Source organism: Ischnura elegans, chromosome 7 (assembly GCF_921293095.1).
Source record: "Ischnura elegans chromosome 7, ioIscEleg1.1, whole genome shotgun sequence".
NCBI lineage: Eukaryota > Metazoa > Arthropoda > Insecta > Odonata > Coenagrionidae > Ischnura > Ischnura elegans.
Window position 1 is genome coordinate 83,896,881 of NC_060252.1, and position 23,551 is coordinate 83,920,431.

Here is a 23,551-nt window from a genome sequence, read left to right on the forward strand (position 1 = left end):
AGTACCATCTTCCACTAGGGGCGCAGCTAGGAATTAAGGCTGAGGGGGGTTTAAGTGCAACTGATACGGGGGTGTGTGGGGGTATGGAATACCCACCAGGATAAGCGGTAGGTGCGATATTAATAAATTGTGGAATTTTAAGATAAATGGCGAGTTTTACGGCTTTCTGGGGGATATTTTATTAATCCTTACATTATTCTATCAGTAATATCAATCCCATTAAGTAAAATGGATTAAACTTAAAAATTTCTCTGAGCTCTGGGGGGGGGGGGTTTCCCCCAAAACCCCCACTCGCTGCGCCATTGTCTTCCGCATCAATTAATTATATGAATTGTTGTGTCTGTTTACGTGCATCAGTTAAGCTCTATATAGTGATGTTAAATTATATTACCGGCCAAATAAGAGTTTTTACCCTACTGCTAGTGTTCTAGATTAAAAGTCTGCACTGCCGACAACTAGTTCCCTCCATCCTGCCAGCAATAAGTGCATGTTAGGGTGGTCCAAAAGTTTTTTTAAGTTTTAAGTGCGGGTGAATTTTTTGGTGTATTTTCATTGCAAATCAAACCACAAAAAATATGCTTCATCGCTCAACGTTCGACCCTGCCAAATCAAGGGGGAAAATTTCTGAAGATTTTCTATGTTGCAGGGGCGACCACAGTTTATTTTGGGTTTTCTACGAGAAACATTGTGGTTATCAGTTACAAAATCAACTATTGGTAGTAAATATTACCGTTCCAAATGAGTATGTTATATTTGAATGCATTTAAAATTGTTTATTGAAAATTTAACGTCTCCTCTGTCACTATTTCCCCATACTTGATACAAATTTCTGTATGTCTGAGTCAAAATTAGTCACTACTTACCAGAATAAAATTTCTAATGATAGAAATGTCCTTATAGGCAGTGAAATGGGCAATATAATTGAGTTTCATGATATTATTAACCTTACTTTTCGTTGTATGACCACTTCTCAAGATATTATGACAAATTGAATGGTATGAGCCCACCATAAATACCTAGAGGTGTGTGTAAAAAGCACTTTCATTTTAGTTTTATACATAGGCGGATCCAGGGGGGGGCACGGGGGCACGTGCCCCCCCCAGACCCTCAAAAATATGCAAGATTTTTAATACGGTCCCATTATCATTGCGTTCATTTTGTATTACGAGATATCCTTGGCCCCCCCCCCAGAACTAAATCCTGGATACGGCCTTGCTTGTGCCCCCCCCCAGAAAGAAATCACGGATCCGCCCCTGGTTTTATAGCATCAGTAGATTGAAGGAAAAAATAATTTAAGACAAAAGTGTCTTCCTCATTTGCCAATTTTCTCATAAAATTAAATTAAAAAAAATGCAAAAGTTTCCATCCACTTTTCATAAGTTGGTGACGACATTAGAGAGCTCTAACCATGGGAATCTTTTTGAAAAATAAGAGTCTTGTGGAGATCTCAGAATGAAGTGTTATGATATATACAAGGAAGAAGTATGGACATGAAGTTATGAATTAAGGTAGAGGCAGCCCTTATTACAGTATATTATTTAGTTTTGACATGAACATTTCTGTAGTCCTACAAATGCATGTATTGCATCGAAAAGAAAAGAATCTGTATCATTATATTATCCAAAATAGAAGAAGTATTTCTATAAGGTGTCTCAAGGTTTCAGAAGGTAAAGAAAACACTGCAACTTCATGAATGGATATAATTTCATTCAACACTTTTATTTCACTGGTGAACAGTGTCATCAGTGATGGAAGCTTTGAATGAAAGGATTGGCACAGCCATCATAATCATACAATACAAGATAGAAGAATTTCATTAAGAACACTTTCCTCTCAAGTTTTCAGTTGAAAGTATATCATATATTTAATTGACATCTCTTGAAGTTTTTATTTTGTAAATAGTGTTATTTAGTTAAAACATTTTATGAGCTTAAAATTGAGCATTGCAAGAATTTAGTTTAATACAAAATAATTACAGTTATCAACCAGATGTGTTTTTTGGCATGCAAAAAATTTCTGATATTTATATGGCGTGGTATCCCATGAAGTAAGAATATTTCATCCTTTATTCATCTTGCCAAGTAAATTGTATGTATTAATTTAGGTAATACATCTTTATAATGGAAGCTTAAATCCAGGATGAGGTTTTTTAGCTTTGGTGGTTCGATTTCTTGATCTGCAGTGAATACCCTTTTTCTATGGCAGCGAGACCAATTTAACTGGTAGGAGACTCTGAAAATAGGTAAAAATGTTTTGTAATAATTAATTACTTTTAATCGATTCTAATTGAATAATTTTGTTCATTTGGGAAAATGTGAGTTCGTATAATTATAATTGCAATCAATGAATGTTCTGAAAGATATTTTTAATAAGTCTTCTTTGAATTCGGTCTCAGAAAGGTGCAGAGGAAAGATTGGAACTGCTTTTAAGAGGGGTTACTGGTTAGTATGTGCATAGTTTAACTTCAATCCTAGTGGTCTGCAGACTTGTAAGTAATTGGAACCACTGTTTTGGAGGATGATTGCCACATTTTCAAAATTCAATGAAGAAGCTATATAAAAAAGTTTGATGATTACTACCTAGTGCTTGGTGTATTAAAATTGTATATAATGCTTTCCAATTGATGGTAGTGCTTCCTTTTCATTGGTTTTAAAAATAAACAATGGATCATTAAATAGTGGTTGAATTTATTCTAGGAGAAAGTACATATATAGTTGAATGGCTCAGGGGTGGATTTACCCAAATTTACGCTATAGGCACCTTTCCATTGAGCACCCCTCCTCACTTGAGCCCCCCTCCCTCTCCAATTTTTATGATAAGGCATAGCCACCCACATGAGGTAAGGTTTGGAAAAAAGGAATAAACAGATACATATATGGCTGAAAGCTTAAGTTTCTGCTTGTATTTTTACGCAGGGAAAACATAGACAGTTCGATTAAGAAAACAACTAGGAGTAAAACTACATGAAACAGTTTAACTTTCACGCATCTAAAACACTTCATTTAAACAATATTTAAAGAGAGGCAAAGAGGGCACCTTCAGGCAGACGGAACCCTCATAATAAGCCTGCTGACGGTGGTGCCCTTCGAGGTGCCTCTTGTACAGATCATTGCCGGTTGCCTTACAGAAGGCGCCCCATGGACTGCGACACCCCTAGGCACATGCCTATTTTGCCTTACGGTAAATCCGGCCCCGGAATGGCTTATAATTAGTAGCTTTTGTTTTGATAATTACCTTATTTCATGATTGATTCCTTAATTTTGTTGAACTCATCTAGACAGTATTTGGAGAACTGAGCTAGTTTGACATCCAGACTCAGTGCATAGTCATAGATGCATTGCTGAGTGTAACCACATATTTTTTTGGCCATTCGTCTGTCATCAGATCTGAAATGAATGCACAGTATGATTCACGATAAATTTTATTACAATGTTTATTAAAAAGATAGACCAAGCATCACACCTTATGATGAGGGAAGAAATGGATGAGGTTAACAGAAGTTATATTTATAAAACTTTAACTTTTGGAAATATTCTGACTTTAGTACAACTCCTATGTTTAATAATTATATTTTTAGTCATGTACGTAATTATTGTATTTTTAGCTTAAATTATCTTTTCATTTTATATTACTCATTTTGTTTTCCATTATTGTCAGAACTAAGTGTATTTTGAATGATAACATATTTAAAGTCTTTATGAATAATTTGGTGTTCTCAAACACGGCCATTACGATACGTAATTTAAAAAAAAATTATATATGACACTGAATAATGTTTCATAATTGTGCTATGTACTTGCTGTCCTCTTGATTTCTCTCAGAGAATTCCTAACTGTAATTACTACATTTTTACAACTTCCTCATGGTAATTGTAATAGTGCTAAATTACCTATATTCCTTGAGTCTTTTGCTATCATTAATGGTTACTTACCTATTTAAAGGAAGCAAATCATCAAGTGATGTTTTCCATTCTGGTACAAAGGTTATATCTGTATAATAACCAGATGTTTTCACTGCATCATGCTGAAAAAGTGATCGTCCCTTGGTTGGGTCATTTTCATCACTTAAAATCCCTGTAATCAATTGGACATGTTGTATGTTAGTTTTCAAGTTTTGGATACTAAAAAAAATGTGCTTCAATTGTTTTCAGTCCCAGTCAAATAATGAGCCACTTAGTCCTGAACTTGGGGCTCCACTTAGGAAAAATTGGTTAGTGATTCCAATTTTACAATGCCACACCCCATGCCTTTGGAAGGCTTGGTTATACTGTACGTAGTGGCTCCTGCTGCCTAAGGCAGCACCGCCCAAAGGAAGACAAGCGGAGGACAAGCGGAGCACCGTAAAATAACAGGACCAAGAACTTGATACCCTGAGCAGAGATTAGTGACCCCAAATCAGTGGGAGATGGATGGAGATACCCTTACAGCCTGCACGAGGTGACGACCAGAATCCATGGCCATTGTGAAGTCATTCTAATTTCCAAGCCTACACTGGGTGTATTTTAACTCTTATTAAACTTATGGTATTTATATAGTATGTATAGAGTTCTGTTGGTTTGCTTAACACGATCAGGCATAAACCTATCAACTCTGTACCTGCCATTCATTAATAAGTTCACCTGCCTTATAATAAGTATTTTTTTAACTCGGCTAAATGTTGAGAGCTGAACTGTTGCGTACTTACAGTGTATTCCAAAATTCTTATGGATTCCTTCCAAATCATCAAGTGAGACGTTTGCATTACTCCCATCTGGCAGGGTGAAGTCATCCATCACATCAGAACTCCAGTTCCCAAGTAGTCCACGTGTTTGGTTCTAAAAATTAATTAGCTTAGTGTAAGCTTTTCTTCATTTTTTTATTTACACCATCTACTATTGGAATCACTTTAAGGAAGACATAGTTATGCAGTGGCGTAGCCAGGAGGGGGGAGGTCTAGGGGGTCCAAAAACTTGGTGAAATACCAGAGGCAGATTTAGTGAACTTGATTATACGCAGACTTTCTGATCCTTGTCTTCACATCTCAGTAATATCTGTTGCAAATTGATATTTTTTTTACATTAGCTAAGTTTTTGGTAGATATTGGGCCATACTTACAGCTAAAGAATGTGGGAGATAAATTCTTGCAGCCATGTACCCATTGTTTTCAAGAACTTCTACTCCAGCACCTGACTGGAACATTATAATCACCTGCGACTGATTCAATATATTGGTAGGAGTGTAGACCGTCACCCCTATATGATGAAGAGAACGTCTTAGTATTCATGTTTTGGTTTAAAAAAACATTTGATAAATAGCTAAGGTCATGTTAGCCATCTAATCTATGGCAATGACTTTCAGTCATATCTGCATCCACAGCACAACTTATATTGATATGATTATTACTGTGGGCTGTTTATTGAACAAGACAACACTAGTACTGCTTAGTCCTGGTTTTGTCTTGTTAACTGTTGATGAGCATGAAAATTCTTAGAGCAAGTTGTATTACCTTCAAAGTGTTGAACTTTCAGAGATGGTCTGTCGAAGTAAATTTTCTTTCCATCGGCCAGCACATCAAGTTGATATCGCCATTGAGCCACTGGAGGCCTTACACGTACTTCAATCACTGCAGACATGTTTTCCCTTGCTGTGTGTTAAACCAAAAATTGTATATTTCAGGCTACGGATTATGTAAAATTATGTTTATAAGAATGAATGATAGCTAATTATCCATGGAAATGAAGGAAGCATTCTAACACCATGGGAATTGAGACTACAGGCTTACCAACAATGGATGTCAGCTGCGTTGCTCTCACTTCTCCGTACATAGTTTTCTGAGGCTGCTCAAATCGTCCCTGTATATCCAGCTTATTTTTATTTGTGTTGGCACGGAGCAGTACAAATTCACCCTTGCCATTAAAGGTATACTCAGCTCCATCAAAGGTAATGAAGTGGGGATCACCAAAAACCAGAGCTTTGGATAAAAAACAGGAAGCCTTATGATTATTGATTTCTATCCTCCTCAGGATTATGGTCTCAATAGAGTGGAAAGTCAAAACTTTTATTTCTAAATTTTTTTGAAGTGGTAGTGGACACTTCAAGCTTACCAATAGCTGGTGGTGCATATCCAGAACAATTCTGGGTTGGTCGCCGTTCTGTCAGATAAGTTTTACAGCCCTCGCTGTCCCTTCCTTGCCATAAACAACACAAGTGGAATGGGATCTTATCATTGTACCATTGAGATAATGTTGGTACCTGAAATATCATTCGTTATATGAAATAATTCTCTTTAACTTTATTTCTGTTTACAATAGGTAACCTGTAACCCATTTATTCTAATCAGATACCTTCTCTGTTCCTACTGTAACCTGACATGATGAAGTTAAGAAATCACTTACTGAAGAAGATATATGAGAAATTATCTTGGTAAGCCTGAGAATTGGGAAGATTATGTTTTAAAGAAGGGATTGGAATGTAATAGAAAATATTATGCCAATGCTATCATGTCAATTTCTGCCTAATCAATATTTCTTTGCAGCAAATTCTGACGATTTCTCTCGTTTTTAACTTAACTTGACAATTCACCATTACAACCTCTACATTTTCGTAGCGTGGCATTGACTGGAAAAATGCTTTTATCACATCATTTACCGCAAAAATTGAATGAAAGACAATCATTTATTTTATGTATCTTGTACATATATGTTTATATTATCTAATGTGAATTCATCAGGTATCAGTACCTGATTTATGAAAATGGGCTTGTCAAGTATATGAATCTGTTTACCAAATTAGACAGAAATATTCCTCCATACCTTGCCGGCTTCATTCCACGGTAGAAGTCCCAAATTATGTGATCTTGCTGGTTTGGATCCCCACATATTATCATATGTAAGCATTAAACGTCCTTGCATATCATAGCAACATTGTTGCTCTGAACCAGTCAAGCTAGATCAAATGAAAAGGATTTTTTGTCAAATTTGTCTTATGGTAAAAACGGTGTGTCTTTCATTGATGAAGTCTATAGGTATAAGGTTCCAAATTCATGCAAGGTAAGTATTAAATAAAATAATTGCATACAAAATAGGTTATGGTGTCCTAGGCATATATATCAACCTGTGCATGCTTTGCTGTTTTACTTACTATAATTATGTCTTTAATACACAACATATTGAGCCTTTAAACGGATGATATCTAAGCTAATTGAACATATTTATTTTGTAGTTCAAGTATTTTTGTGTGTTATGAAGAAGTTATTATGCTTTTGAACCTTTGCATGCTATACAACTATGCGTTATGAGAAATGCAAGGCCATCATCTGCAATTCAAAATTTTGAGTTTTTTTTTCCTCTGCTAAAGACCATCACTAAAAATATCCATCTATTATTTTTACCTGGGCATTCCAGTCTTCACACAGTGAACAGCACCTCTGTTGTAATAGCAGAGAGGGTTAGAATCCTTGTCACAGGTCAAATCTGGCATATAGCGCCCCTTGTCCAGCAGTGCCTTTTCCAAGGTGCATGGACACTGAGGAAGAGAGCTCTCAAAATCATTTAGGCTGCTATCCCTCTTGATCCAGCTGTCACATCTCTTTTGAGGCCATTCCTTCCCATCCACACTTTCCCATTGGGCATTGAAATACCATCCCAGGGGAATTGGCTTGCTCCAAAGTGACCTGTTTATGAAAATATTTCAAGATGAACTTTCCTCTCTGGATTAGTTGTATTGTGGTATTTGGCAACTTTGAAATTTCAGAAAGATATTGTAATCCTTATAAACTTCATTTGATATTATAAAGATTTGTTTTAAATGCTATTAATCATTTTGTTGCATTAGTGATTCATTTTTTCTGGATTTACTTTTTGAAAAGGATTTGGATTGGCCTAAACAACCATTCTATAGGAAACCTACTGTGGCCCCTTCAACAACTAGGAATCTTAGTGGAAGGCATTCCCACAAATAAAAGAAGAGCCAATTTTAAAGAATGTATTGTTTTTATGTTGATCAGAAAATATATATAATTTTTGAATTTGGCTCACTGTCCTTACTTTTCAGACAAACCCTGTAGGTTTTTTGGTTACTTTCTTCCCACTTTAATTGGTTAGGTGGTTCAACGTAGTCCCTTTTGTAGGATGTGACTTTTCTGCAAAAACTCTCATTATCCTCATCCATCAAGTTTGTTTCTTCGTGCATAACAAAATTTATCATCGCTATAATTGTACGCCCAAAAATATTCCTGGTCTTTGAATGATAATCATATTGGATTTCCTAATTCTTAGTAATTAGTCCACATATCATAGGTCCTAATAATAACAAACATATTGACGTAAGAACGACCACCTTAGTTTACACTATATAATGCCACAGAGCGCTTGTCATTTATGTAATATCTTAGTGGATTTTGAAGACATTCCTTATTTATTGTGCTGCCTTCATAATAAGAAAAAATATTTCTTAGCACATAAGCACCTAATGTTAGGGTGAGTGTGGTAGCATAGTCATCTACAGGAAATTGCAGGGTTTCTCTTCCTCATAGGAAAATCTTTCCTTTTTGTATAAACAGCAAAGCATGGTTTCGCAAGTAGTGGGCCCTGCCGCCCCAATTACAGTGTTGGGATTTCCTATCCCCTCCATTCCATCCCTCTCCGCTCCCTGGAGGCATCGTCTGGCTCTCATCGCGGCAGCATCTCCAATCCTTTTTTTTTTCACTTTTCTTCCCCTCCCAAGGCGTGTAAGTGAAAAGTGAAGACTTGCAGACCCGGCCCTCGGGAGAGTAACCCCGTGAGCCTGTCCTGGGTCCTCCTTCTGCTTGTGGTAGCATAGTGGTTAGAGTGCTTAGCCACAAGGGATGAGCAAGTACTTAAAAATTCGAGTCGAGTAGTTGGTACTCAACTCGAGTATTTCAAATTTCATTTCAAGCATTACAAATGTTAAGTCGAATTGAGTAGTTTCGGTTACAGAGCTGTCAAGGCCAGTTAGTTCAGAAATCTGCCAACAGGAAGTGCTATCATGAAACATTATTGCAATGGTGCAAATGCTTTTACTTAGGTCTGTTTCTAGCAGTTAGGATAAATATACATTAATTGAATTGATCACATATTACTAGAGGTTAATTTATTTCAATAGTGCTTATGGAACTTTTCAAGACACGTTAATTTTTATTCATCTCCTTATGCTTACACATTTACCATGAACATTCCTCATTATCTTTTCTTTTTTTTACATCAAGCGAATCATTCAGAAAAGAAAATTCGCAAAGGGATTTGAAAATGAGAATAAGTTGTGACATATATATTATCATATTGCCAGATCCAAAAATGACCGAATTTGACTCGACTCGACTGGATACTCGCGAGTAGTTTTCAACTCGATTCAAGATCAAAAAGCACTACTCGCACATCCCTATTAACTACTGTTTGAAGGCTAATGGGTTTTGGTACTGCCTTTGGACATCCTCTGACAAGTCCTCCTCCTCTAAGTGTGAGGGTGCATAGAGAAAGCAAATGGCCCCCTTAGCCTAAATGTGTGAAATTCATACAGCTGTAGCTCAGTCGGAGGTGAGCTCTACTCTCGTTCATTCATGCCAACATTTGGGTTGAATCACTGAGCAAGGAATATTATATTAATACTGTGTAAACGAATATCTTGAAGATGCAATATGAAATGTGTTATAGCTGTGGTGTGATCAATTAGATTTTAACCCTTGTGGTCCATTTTTTAAAATTCAAGTAATCCGGAGGGAATTTTTAGGAAAAAAGAAATAATTGAGAAGATTGATTTTTGTCATTTTAAATGTTATTATTTTAATGTTTAAAGTTAAAATTCACTGGTTGCAAATGTTCAATTAAAGAGTTTATTCTTTGAAACTTTTCAATGCGTGATATCTCTTGAAACACCCTTGTATAATTGCAGCACCTTGTGAAGTTGAGCTCAACTCCATGTTGGACTTGTTGCTAGCTCTAGGCCTGTCAAACCAACCTTGAAGTTGGACCGCAAATGGCTAAATTTATCATACATATTATGATAGGACCATAATTAAATTTGAGAGAACTGATTGAGCGAAAAGCTTTTTTGTGAATGATTAGGTTTTAAATGGATTAAAATACTCACGGAGACACTGATAAGGCAGTTGATCTGCTCAAGTTAATCAATAATAATCCAAATTCGAATTCACTGAGTTCAGGTCCAATGCTTCTATTCCAGTAATTGCTGGGCACTATGGTGTACTCTCCAGAATTTATAGTTCCATCCTGCAAGAAGAACAGCAAGAAAATGTATACTGCTTACTAATCTGGATTCTTATTTTGTCAATATTTTTATTCATTGGAGGAATGCAATATATTCATTGATCATGTTTAAATTTGTTAATTTAGTCAAATAATTCGATCCAAACTGATAATTTTGCCTGCTGATGTTTTTGATAAGCAATTATGTAAAGAATAATTTAAGGAAAGAGAGTGGTAGGTACTCAAGCAGTAACTGCAGCATCATTGTATTATTGGTCATACAATTGTTCATTTGGTCAGTTTTTTAAATAAATATTTGTTCCTTTTTCAAAAAATATAATCTAATAATTGTATTCCCCAGATAGCACAAAGTAAGTGAGTTATTCGTTTCTTATGTTTTCTTATGGAAAAATTGATAAGCAGCTTATCATAAGCTAAGGAAATTATATATTGTAAGGATAAGATATTAGGGAAGAATAGGTAAGGAATGATATCAAATATCCTCAGAAGGTAAGTCGCTTCTGTTGAAGTGTCAATTAAGGTGGCTGAACAGCGTACTACACATGCTACGCTGCTCAGCCCGATGTGAATTTAAAACCTACTGGTGAAATTCAGTGAGTCTTTATAAGAGCTGAACAACTGATTACAGATTTTCTCATAAATAGAAGCGTGGTGAATACACAGAGCATGATACACATACTTTTTCTTGTGGTGGAAAGAAAAAAAACATAACTTCCGGGAGGATCGATTGTATGATTTCCATCTCTGCAACTTTGTATGCTAACCATTACACCGCGGCACCTGTTGTGAATTATAGGTATAGGTACCAGGTTAAATCCTATTTTTAAAGAAAAACTTGCTGTGTGCATAAAACAAACTGAAATTATTCAAGGTCCACTCAATCTAACATTTATGAATAGTAATTTATGGTCTGACGCGATGAATAAAATATATATATGTATGTATATTAGATTCCTTTCCAGCATTTTTATATTCTACGTCACTAATCACGTGAAATGTGTTTTCTTATAACAGTGGTTTCACCATCATTTCATTAATGTGAATAATTTTCAAATTATGGCCGCATGATGTTATTTCTCATAATATAGAATCGCCAAGAAATAAAAAAATTATCCATGTTCATAAATGCCTTCATGAATACTCTAAAGCGATGGAATAATAACAACATCTACAGTAGTGCTGAAAGGTTGGCCTCCAATTTGTCATTACTCAGGATGTTTGTCGGCCTGGCCGTAAGAATCCTGTAAGAAAAGGCCGACAAGCTTACTTATAAGCACCTTCCTTATTTCTTCCTTTCACCTTAACTCAATGACATGTAAAGTCCTGGCTGGGTCTTTGTTTTTTGAGCAGTGTTTTTGCACAATTTTTGAACAAAATTCTACAATAAACATTAACCTATATCTCGATTTCAGCATAAACATCAAAATGGTAATTGTTGATGCATTAAAGCCATTAATATTAATGGTAGACCTTTGTTCAAAATTTGACAATTCTCAGAATAAAACGAGGAATTCAGTTCAAAGTCTGCAATTTATGTGCAAGCAACAATAGGATGGTTTCCTATTATTTTTTTATTGCCTAAATCAAAAGATTATTACTCCTGCAGTACGTATTTCACGCTTTTAGATTTTTAAATGACAATATCTATTTTTCGCGATTAAATGAAAAGTGAAAATTTTCAAGCGCGCGAAAACGCGACGCGTAAGTATGAATGCCGGGAAATCTCTCCGTACGTCGTATTTCTGGTTCCCCCTCCCACCTGGTGAGGTGACCTTGAGGCAAGTTGAGCGCTGATACGTCGCAGGCTGCTAGTGGGTAGCTGAGTACCCTGCTGGCTGGTAGCGCTTGGCTTAAATAAGGATTATTAATACCTTATCAAACGAGGAAAACTTTCCGACCTTAGCCAGTTTTAATAGGTGATTATTAAGACATGTTTCCCTGAGCTCTGCGCCTGATGCATGCATTGGTAACCTCAGACGATGTATAACTCCTATCTTCTCCTATAGAAACTAGGTCCCTGTGACGTCACGTGGAGTGACATCGCATGGGCTCCAATCTGGCCCTTTTCAAATGAGGATAAAAATGGACCCTTGCCATTCGTCTAAACCGGCATTTCTAAAACCAAATAATTTGTATATTATGAATACACTAATGGTGGGTAACGAATCGCAATTATTGCCTTTTGATTTCTTTGATGAAGGAAACTACCCTATTCTCAGAATAAAACGAGGAATTCAGTTCAAAGTCTGCAATTTATGTGCAAGCGACAATTATCCATACAGCTAATTCATATGAGCAAAGCATGATAGACAGCAAACCAATGCTGCTGGTACGGTCAGGCGGGAGGAGGAGGAGGAGGACAAAAGGAGGGAGCCTAACTACCCTCGGAGTCCAAGATAATATGGAGTCCCCGCTGGGAGGGGTGGAAAAAGGTTGGACCTGAGAGCATGTGATTATCGGCAAGGCCCTTCTTAATGAATATCCTGCAAAAATGCTCTGTACCAGGGGACAGAAGAGTTTCTTGGAGCTCTGTCCAGCGGTCATGCTAAGAAGAGAACTTTACCATCTCGAATGGGTTAAGTTTGCCATGAAGTATGTAATTACTATTTGCTAAACTTAAGACTCACCTCAATTGTGTCAATGAACCTCAACTGTGGGTTATTATTAGCTTCCTTGTATCCCCATAAGGAAATTTGCACGGGTGCATTTAAATTGCTTGTTAAATTGAATCTGTCCCATTCAATCTTTATTTCAGGAGGATTTATCTGGTGAACGTCACTGGTTGGGAAGAATACTTTTTCAGTTGCTGTGGCTGGGGTTTCTGAGGAAGAGAAAAAATACAAATCATTATGCAGGGATTCACTCACCTGATGATCTGAGTGTTTGGGACAGTGAAATGCCAATAAGTATGCAATGCTATTAAATCTCTTCTGGTTATTAAGTTGTGTATAAATATTTGAAATATAAGGATTCGGAAAATAGTGGGAATAAATTGGTAACGATAAATACGGCTTAAAAAAATGAAATACATAATGACATTTTATAAAAATGTTGCAATGACTGGTAAAAAAAATAACATTATTTTTAGGCTCAGGGAAAATTTGGGCATTGGGACTTACAATAGAGAAAATTATAGTATCCAATGGAAATGCAAAACTGTAAATTTTTAACTCACCAATAAAATATTTTCCTACCCATGTAGTATATTCACTAGCCAAAGTTACGGTTAGCTTCACATAGCCCTCTTGCAAAAGGAATGGTTGGACACACATTGCCCTGTTTCTATTAATCATTGTTCCTTGCACCGTCTCTGTGCCAAACCTGAAATATCAATGATTTTAATGATCAAGTTGACGTTGTATACCATAATTGTTTTATTTTGTTTTCAATCTCAAGTATGAGAAGACCTGTCAGACCCTTGTGTACCTCCCAGAAAAAAATTCCTGGCTCTGCCCCTGCATATAGTCCACACTGTGGTTACACTTCAGAATACATAATTAGAGACAGTGTTTAGATTTTCAGGTCAAAATCATGAATTATTTCATTTATTGTTAAAAATATTTCACTGTACAATTTTCACTGTGCTAATCCACCTACATCAGAAGACTTTACACATGCAGAATTTTCTCATACAAAATGGCCTTAGAGAAGGAATATTAAAATTTATGGCAACAAAATAATAATTAATCCATATTATTTAGTACTTACGTGCAGAATACTTTATCATCTGGAAGGAAACAGGGTCCTGTGATATTCACTATAGTTCCTCCAAGCATGTTGCCAGTTTGGGGTGAAAACAGTAGAGGCATCTGGTCACCTAATATTACAATATTCTAATGTTAATTTTTTCTCTCTATAAAGGCTGATAGGGTTAGGGAAGTGGGCATCAGGGGTTCAGGTTCAAATCTATGTGATGATTATGAATGTGTCAACGAAAGTTAGAGAGGTGTCCATCTAACTTTTGTGGCTGAAAGAGGATATCAACAATAGTATTATCTCATGTTAACTTTTTGGCTTATGGGTTTTGAATGATTATTTCATTCTTTGATTTGACAAATGCTTTTTGGAGACTCCAGTTTCATATTAATTGAGCGCATATTCTTCTCGCGGTGTAGCCAAAAAGATCCCAGGGGTAGCCCAGCCCCCCTGATAAAATTGAAAAATAGAAGTTGTGGCTGCCATGCTTCACACAGTGCTGGCAATCCCTTTCAGTACATATTATAAAAAAATGCCATCAGAAATTAGGCTTTATTGAAGTTTTGAGAGAGTCAAATTTTAAAACAACCAGGGAAGAAACAACTTGAATTAGCAGCACCCCCAGGTGCAGATTTAGTGTCAAATTTTTGGGGAATTATGACCTGGATCCTGGAGGGTATGGAATATCCCCAGCAAGAGAGGGATGCTCTCACGTGTAAAATTTTTTGCAGGTAGTCTTATGCTCTACGATAAATACATCTCAAACTTCTCACGTCTTCGGGACTTGTAGCCATGTATTTGCATATAAACTCCCTTCACTCCTTTACAAGGATACAAAAACAATTAAACTTTAAAAAATAACAATTTTTGATAAAATTTGGGGGGTCATGACCTCTGTGACCCCTAAATCCACCCCTAGGTACCCCATGGGGTTGGTGGTCACAAGACCTCCCACCCCCATACAATATCCCTAGCTACGCCCATGTTCTCAGGGTAAAAGAGCAAATGAGTTCACGAAAACATAAAAATTTCCTTACGTAGCTCTATGTCACAAGACCCAGGCAAAATCTCTTCATCAATGGGGAATATGTGTCGACCAGGGAAGCCATTAACCATACCACTTGTTGTCAGTTTTCTTATGCTTGTTGATTGTGAATATGGGAAGTATTCAAAACTCTGAGTTGCATTCCCTGCATTGAAACCAACCTAGAGGAAATTAAGGAATAGTTAGTGTACAGTATAAATTAGAAATAAATGCCGATTTCCTTGCTAAATCTGATGGTACCATGAAGTCTTGCTGACTTAAATATGTACATAGTTTATTGACACTTGATCCTTGAATTTAATCTCTTGATGAAGGGTTAGTTTTTTTACCTGAAGTCTTGAGAAATGTCAGCAGATTTATTCAATGCAAATATTGTTTTCCTCCTTAGATTTAAGATTTCATATTGTCTCAAAATATAAATTTTAATTATAATTATTTCATTAAGTGTGCCTCAGTACAAATTTATATTGTGAAATTCATCACAGTAGTATTTCATTAAATGATTGGTTTTTGGGTTGCATATTAGTTTTGAAAATGTCATGAAGACGGCTAATTTTTATTTGCTAAATTTTTATTTTCAGTAACATTTATGAATCAATGAGGAATCCTGAGGTGGCTTCAATGCCTCAAAATTCAAAATCATGGCTATAATCTTACTTACAAATGCAGGTACACCTCCCTGTCCATTTACAGTGTCACCTCCGGCTTCAGTGTGAGTTGTCCAGTCAATCAACTGATAGTTAAATATGGCATAAGAGCTTACTTCATCTGTTGCCAGTACTATTTGAAATGTGTTTGTCTGGAAAATATTCATAGAATTTTAAGTAGCAATTGTTCCCCACCAGCTGAACGATGCACGAAAAATTTGAAGAAAATATGAAATAGGCAATTGATCTTATTAACCCTTTTAGTGCGGCAGGCCGATATATTGGCTTTTGAAGCTCGAGCGAAAAGTGTGGCAGGCTGACATATTGGCTCTTATGTAGTTCATTATTTAATTTTCTATAACTTATTACATTGCTATAACTGATTTCAGTAAACGTAAAAATATTTTGTCAATATTAGCCAGTTTAACCTAATCAATTAAAAAAACAGCATATGGATATGTAATAAAAAAGCTTTGTATTGTTTATTTTCCTAGTTGCTATATATTTTGAAGATACCCTCCGCACTTCTCGCCAGCACCCCAGGGAAAAGGATAGCACTATTTTCTGACTCACCTTGTATATAGCACTGTCTATGCCTCCTGCAAATGACACATTTTTCCATGTGGCAATCAGTGCATGCTTAGGAGAAAAAGTATTAGCACCAATAACTCCTTCCCTAATGTCCCATTTAAGTCTCTCTCTCAGCTCAACTCCAAATTGGTCGTTCCTAGAGTCAAGATCAGACTCCGCTCGGAAGTAGACTCCTGGAATTCGCCGATCTGTGTCGTCTGATGTGAGACTTCCTGAATTAATAAATATTTTTTGCATTGCCATTAGTAATGAGCTAATTGAATGGTCAAATGCTTGAATATCACCAGTAATACCACCAGCGAGGAAGCAAGTACAGCCAAGAGCCAATCAACCATAGTTTTTGAGGGAAGAATCAATTGGATGGTATGAAAAAAGGAAGTATGTATCAATTTTTTATTCTTTTCACGGTAGTTTGGTATATTAAATGCTTCTCATTACATACATGAATACTTCCATCAATTTAGGAATCAGTGTGTAAGGTGTATTTCATTTTATTTAGTAAAAGATATGTTGTTGAGAATTTAATAAATTATGCTGGAACCAATTGATGGTGGTGAAACTATAAAGGACTTTGTTATTACATATACAGTCTGAATAAAACATCAAATAGAGTATGATTTGAATTTGAATGCAAGATATCAATACACTCCTATCAATTGTAATTAATATTTTTGCACAGTTTTTTCAATTCAGTAATTGCTGCTGAATTGAAGTACATATAGTGTATCCAGAACAATTGTGACTACGATAAGTTGTTTACCATTTTTACCGACCCATGTCAGCCATCGGAGACAGACGGAAAACAGAACCAACAAAAGAAATGGACTGGGGAGAAAATAGCATAAACAAACAGGGCTGGTAAGTTATGTGGATTTAATTCCTGAGAGCATTAACTCAGTTTCTTTTTGAATGCGCTGCTTTGATGTGATAGGGACTTCAATCTCCAATTTCATTGCATCTTAGGAGATTAGTTTCTATGCATGACCAAATAATTTCAATCACCTAACTTACCCATTCTGCATTTGCTGTAAAAGATTCCAATGAATGCCGGATCATTCTTTTGTGGCCATTCCAAAACTGGGAATACAAGTGGGTATTTATAAAACTCAGGAGGATCACTAAATTCCAGGTATCCATTCAAGCTCACCTATAAAAAATGGTAGGTTGGAATTGGTATGGGGAGTCACAAAAAAAATAAAGCGAATTAGTTCATGAGAGAGGAAGGATGTGGATACAAGTGTCAAGATCTCAAGATCCAAGATCAAAACGAGGGGGGGGGGGGACAAGACATTGTTGTTCAAGTTATAGGTAAGATTTAAGCATGGAAAAGGTGAGGACAACATTTTAAGGAAACTTTAACAGCTCTTTATTAGTTTTTAAAATTATTTGCTTGAAAAAATATTATTTTCCTTAAAGACATTTGCAATTTTTGGCTTCTGGGGGGGGGGGGGGGGGGGGGCAGCTGTCCTTTGCTGGGTACGCCCATGTGTGGATGAGCAGTGAACTGAGAGAAGAAACTACTTATGCCATAAACCATGGTAAAGAAAAGAATATTGTATAAATTCAGAACCTGAAGTAATAGCAGTGAATAGAATTAGGCAGTATTGAAAAATGAAGAAAGAAGGTGAGGAATTATTAAGGGTGTGCAGGCATGAACACTAATATTCATCACTCCTATTCAATAATATGCCATCACAGCTGGTTGCCAGATGAAGCTTCTGTAGCTTAAAGGTATCACTATTGATCAATTTTTCAAATTATTAGATGATACATAAATGAATTTAAAAGTCCATGCCAACAGCTTTGGGAATTTTTTACACCAAAGAATCCTAATAAAGCTTCAAATGAATATTAATTTGAGCCCTTATTTCATAGGAATCAACCTTGCTCTTTAAATATTGAGAAACATGTCATCCATTATAAAAATAAGCATGTAATACACTTGCAAAAACTAGGTGTAGTGAGTGTATTAATTAGATATACCGCTTAATGCTCACTAAACTTGTAAGAGTGATCCTTTATTCTTTTGGTGTTTGTACCCTTGTTAATGACAGTAAGTAGTAACACTCAGGGGCGCAGCTAGGAATTAAGGCTGGGAGGGGTTTAGGTGCAACTAATACCGGGGTTTGTGGGATTGTGGAATACCCACCAGGATAAGGGGTAGGTGCGAGATTAATAAATTGTGGAATTTTAAGATAAATGGTTCAAAATGGTGAGTTTTACAGCTTTCTGAGGGATATTTTATTAATCCTCACACTATTCTCTTTGCGATATCAATCAAATTAAGTAAAATGGATTAAAATTCAAAATTTCTCTGAGCTCTGGGGGGGGGGGGGTTTATCCCCCAAAACCCCCCCTTGCTGTGCCACTGATAACACTGAAGTGAAAAACTAACCAAAATACACTATTCCCTCAAAAGGCCTAAAACTCTTCATTAAGCACCTAATCATACATATGTATATTGCATTTTACCAATTCTTCTCTTATGTCCCCGCACCAGTACAGAGGACACAGAAAAAATCATGGGTGGGGGGGCTCAAAAGATATCTTGAGCTGTCTTTACTTTTTCGTAATAAAAAAAGAATCAAATCACAAGCGAAGTTTTAGAAAGCTATATCTAAACTGATTATACATATATACAAGAAAATACCATCATATGATATAAAAAAATTTAAAATTGTGGTTCTGCAATGTTCGGCAATGCTGGCGGCCCCGAAAGTGGGGGGGGCGCAGGCCCACTGCACCCCATGTGTATATATCTGCCACTGCCCTACCCCAAACCTATGTCTTGCTCAAATAAATGTCTCATTATAAATACAGTGCTTTTTCATTTTTTGGGTAAGTAAATATTTTTGAAACCATAAAGATTTTGATAGTAAATATTAGCTCACCCTGACATAATTGTATCTGAAACCATAGAAAGGGAGTTGGAAGTTCAAGTTCTTTTGGATTTGTGGATTGGAGGTGTGAATTTCAGTTTGATAATCTCCATGATTTTGGTCACCTCCTTGGTCAGAGTACCAATACATGAATTCACTTCGAATCTCCCTCAGCCTCTCTTCAGTAAGAACATAACCACCATCATCATGGGAGATTGAATTACCCTTGATAGCTCTCTTGATTTTTGGATGACCTACAATAAATTGCAAAAGTAAAAACTTAGCTTAGACTTTGATTCTGAAACATAAAAAATACTATAACTACCACTTTGATTTTATCCACAGAATGGGTATTAAAAAACAAGAAATATTTTGAGGCATCCACTAATGTATGCAGAGTATGGTAGATTTTCAGAATTTTCATCACAACTTTGCCGTAAAGTTTTATCTTCACTCCAAATTAGAAGTTATTAAATCAGGAAAAAATATTCAGAATTAAGATATAAGAAATATATTCACCATAATTCAAAGTATTGATTTACTTATATGTATCATCATAAGTAGGTACTCAATCCACAGGTTCAGGTAGAATTGCATGGACTATGGAGTATCCATTTTACTGATCAATTCCACCTGTCCCATTTCGTGTGTTTAATGTCCTTTTTCAGTTCCACATAAGGTACATATTCTACTCTTCATTATTTCATTATATTTCATAAACTACTCTTTCTTCCTTTTCTTCACTCAACCATCTTCCTTCCCTATGTATTCAACAGTGTTCGGCGAGATGTTGTGGAACATATTGCAATGATAAATGAAAAACTTTGTGTATGTCCACTGTATTTATTATTTATTAAATAAATACTGTAGGCATACACAAAGTTTTTCATTCTTCCTTTATCATTCCTTCCCTACTTCACAGTTATTCAGCAGCCATCTGAACAGGATTATCCATGCCTTGATGCTTCCTCCATGTGTACTCCATCAGTTTCCTTTCGTCATACAACATTACAAAGCACTTTGAAAACATTTCAAATAGGCATAAATGCATGAGGTGGCTGTTATTTACCCTTTAGCATGTTTCAAAACACCGGGCGCGAAATTGCTCACCTCAATGCTCAATTTTTTTCTCAATCAGGTGTGTTAGGGACTATTTTCACACTTTGCGATCATGCATTTGAGCATGTGTTCATGAAATTTATGTCTTTATGCAAAGCATTTTGAAATGCACATTTTTTCGTGCGTTAGGTTGTGCAATTATGTGCCTCAAGTAAAACGAACTTAGGAAATATTGAGGGCTGATGAGATGGGTTAGAATGCTTTGAAATGCCCACCTACTATATCTATGAATTGTTGGGAGGGAAGGCCTGAAGGTATGAAATCAAATATCGATGTGTTTTGAGGATTAATAATATGGATGACTACCTAGATACCTCCTCCACGTAGCGCTGCTCTTCATGGATTCCATTCAATGAGAGCACAAGTTACTATAGGGTGGTTTCCTATTATTTTTTTATTGCCTAAATCGAAATATTATTACTCCTGGAGTACACATTTCACGCTATTAGATTTTTAAATGACGATATCTATTTTTCGCGATTAAATGAAAAGTGAAAAATTTCAAGGGCACGAAAACGCGACGTGTAAGTAGGAATGATGGGACAAAGTCCGTGCGATGCATTACTGGTTCCCCCTCCCGCCTTGTGAGGTGACCTTGATCGAGGCTCTGAGCGCTGATAGGACGCAGGATGCCAGCGGGTAGCTGAGTACCTTGCTGGCTGGTAGCGCTTGGCTAAAAAAGGTTTATTAATACCTTATCAAACGAAGAAAACTTTCCGACCTTAGCCAGTTTTAATAGGTGATTATTAAGACATGTTTCCCTGAGCTCTGTGCCTCATGCATGCATTGGTAACCTCAGACGATGTATAACTCCTATCCTCTCATGTAGAAACTAGGTCCCTGTGACGTCACGTGGAGTGGAATCGCATGGGCGCCAATCTGGCCTTTTTCAAATGAGGATAAAATTTGACCCTTGCCATTCGTCTAAACCGGTATTTCAAAAACCAAATAATTTGTGTATTATGAATACACTAATGGTGGGTAACGAATCGCAATCAATGCCTTTCGTTTTCTTTGATGAAGGAAACTACCCTATTGGTGGGCTGACAGGCTGACTGATTGGTGGCTGGCTTTCGTAGTACATACGGACTACGAATACTGAACTCCCTGAATATCTGCAATGGGTTTCGTCATGAGAGTAGTGAGGGTTGCCAAGATATCAGGGGCAAGGGCCACCATTCATCACCATCATCTGTACCTACGCCATTAATACGAAAATTTTCAAAAATTGATAGAGAGTTTCGACGGAACGTCATCTCGCGCATTAGTCCATCAAACCACAAACAAATTGTCCATGTGGAAAAAATTCCCTCTTATTTGGCTGCAGAGACGCAGAAATAGCTCTTTCACAAATTCATGCTATCAACGCAGAAATTATTCTACCTCGAGTTTTGACGAAATTTCAAAGTAACGCAAATGGCTGAAGAAAAACTTGTCGCATTATATTTTTTATTTTTTGTTAAATTAAAATTTTAGAAACCCATTTCGTAATGTGACGAAAAAAAGTACCGGTTTTTATGTACGTTTGAGCGGAGCATCGAATTTGATGGTTAATTACTCGTAAATAAATGATTCTATTGCGACCTTCTAGCTTTTATAATTTGCTCATATTTTTTAGTTTTTGTGGATAAGTATAAATTACCCACTTTACTTGTAGTTGTCCACAATGTCAATAAGTGCAATTAATTAGTATCAAATGATATTTATACTGATCGAAGAGATTATTCAGATCCAAGACCTCCTTCTAGGCTACCGGTGAATAATAAGTGCGGAATGAATGATTTTCAAATTTTTTGGAAATAAATTCTATCAGTCAGAAGACCCAAAGCGAGGCGTATCCGAAATAACTCATTTTCATTTTAAAAAAATGACGAAGATACTGGAGCCAAGTTTGGCGAAAGGAAATCCTCGCTAAAACAGCGATCTCTACCGCGCTATTTTTGCGGCGTCATTTCCATCGTGATCTTATTGGCGAGGGGGGGCCTTTCCCTCATATTCACCCATCATCGGACTGCTGTAAGCAACTTTAAAAATTGTTCGAAAAGTAACAGCAGTGATTGGTCGTCTATTTTTGAGTGAAAACTATTTGAAACTCTGCATTTATACGTTTAACTGAAGACTTCACAATAAGCATATTTTGAGTTTTGTCGATGACGGCGTGAAAAAATCAGGGAAAAATCTCGTAATATCCACAAGAATTTCTAATAACGTAGCTTTTTGTTGATAAATGGACTTTAAACTTGGCGATGTAGGATCATCATATACCGCTATGACGTGATATCTTCATTTTTTGGTAGAAACAGCTTGAATTCATGCTACATAACTGTGGAAACACGTTAAGTTTGAGTCAATTTTCCTCTGCTCAACACGAAAGGAAACGATACCTTGTAATGACTGCACAAATTCATCATTTACTTGGAATGTACTGAAAAATCTTTCAAAAAGTTCACAGGGCTAGGTTAAGTTACGCAATGGAAAGTTGTAACGGTCTATCGGGATGGTTTGCCTAAGAGATGAACCACCTTTAAGGTTAAATATTTTCGTTATTTTGTCTCTTACCGTAAGCCGCATTGTTGCCTACAGTCCTCACACCAGGCAAAAGTTGACCACGGGTTGGAAATTCAATCGCTGCCTGCACCACCGCTAGGGTTAGCAGTGAGGCTAGAAGAACTCCCAGACGTCCCAACAACGCCATTGATCTGTCTTGGCTTACGTGGAAATCTCCTTTGAAGATGGAGCTATATTAACTGACTGTCTTGGTGTGAGTCACCAGTGCTCCAGATGGAAAGACTTGCCTTAACCCAAGTTCGATCTAACTGATCGAAACTTGGTCCTGAGACTAGTACTGTTCGATTAACAACCGCAAGTTTTATACACAAACCTTGGCCGATAGAAAAAGTCGATTACCGAGAAATTCTCATCGTGATCAGTGGATATGTTGAATTTTCAGAGACTACTCGTGAATCTGAGAACTAATCCCACCTCTCCTAGAATTTTAGTGTTCTGGTAGCCTCGTTGACGTGATAGCTCAGTTCATAGACGTAATTTCTCGGGTATTTCTTATCGGAATTTTTTTCTCGGTGCACTCAACCTTCAAAGGTGTACAAGTTATCTGTTTATTTGTATTTCCCCTACTTCACCTGTCGTATGCGTGTCTAGAACTTTTATTTTCGCATCAATCAGATTGAAGGACGTAGCTTAGCTAGCTTCAACAAGACTGCAAGTCATTTTAGCAGAAAGAGGTGCTGAAAGGAAGTAACGGAAACACATTGAATGTGGTATCTGATTGCTATATAAAATTATAATAGGATTATCATGGTAGCTTGATAATTGGCATCCCATTCCTAGGGCC

General features: G+C 36.6%; 1 protein-coding gene and 1 long non-coding RNA gene across 2 annotated transcripts in view; one reads left to right on the plus strand and one right to left on the minus strand.

Annotated features, from left to right (window-relative positions):
- The window catches only part of LOC124161932, a 22,745-nt gene extending 18,153 nt beyond the window's left edge, over positions 1–4,592 (plus strand). Inside the window, exon 2 of the long non-coding RNA XR_006865445.1 lies at positions 4,151–4,592. This is a non-coding gene — a long non-coding RNA (uncharacterized LOC124161932). The remainder of the gene's footprint in view (positions 1–4,150) is intronic.
- Positions 1,687–23,216, minus strand: LOC124161930 (protein mesh-like). The gene is made up of 20 exons (XM_046538196.1): positions 22,759–23,216; positions 19,093–19,334; positions 17,213–17,348; positions 16,184–16,413; positions 15,625–15,762; positions 14,956–15,124; positions 13,931–14,039; positions 13,398–13,543; positions 12,850–13,043; positions 10,086–10,225; positions 7,369–7,650; positions 6,791–6,923; positions 6,083–6,230; positions 5,761–5,949; positions 5,485–5,622; positions 5,094–5,230; positions 4,684–4,813; positions 3,932–4,073; positions 3,235–3,386; positions 1,687–2,232 (listed from the first exon to the last, which is right to left on the minus strand). The coding sequence occupies exons 1-19, from the start codon at positions 22,892–22,894 to the stop codon at positions 3,236–3,238; spliced, it is 3,090 nt and encodes a 1,029-aa protein (XP_046394152.1). The 5' UTR covers positions 22,895–23,216; the 3' UTR covers positions 1,687–2,232; position 3,235.
- Positions 23,217–23,551: the final 335 nt, after the last annotated feature.

What these genes read in the sequence shown, in the direction of transcription:
- LOC124161930 (XM_046538196.1), bottom strand. Translation starts at nt 22,894, where the DNA reads ATGGCGTTGTTGGGACGTCTGGGAGTTCTTCTAGCCTCACTGCTAACC. An exon ending in GGTAGGAAAATATTTTATTG is followed by an intron (nt 13,044 to 13,397) that starts GTGAGTTAAAAA and finishes TCTCTTCCTCAG; the next exon opens with AAACCCCAGCCACAGCAACT. An exon ending in GATTTGCTTCCTTTAAATAG is followed by an intron (nt 3,387 to 3,931) that starts GTAAGTAACCAT and finishes CATTCATTTCAG; the next exon opens with ATCTGATGACAGACGAATGG.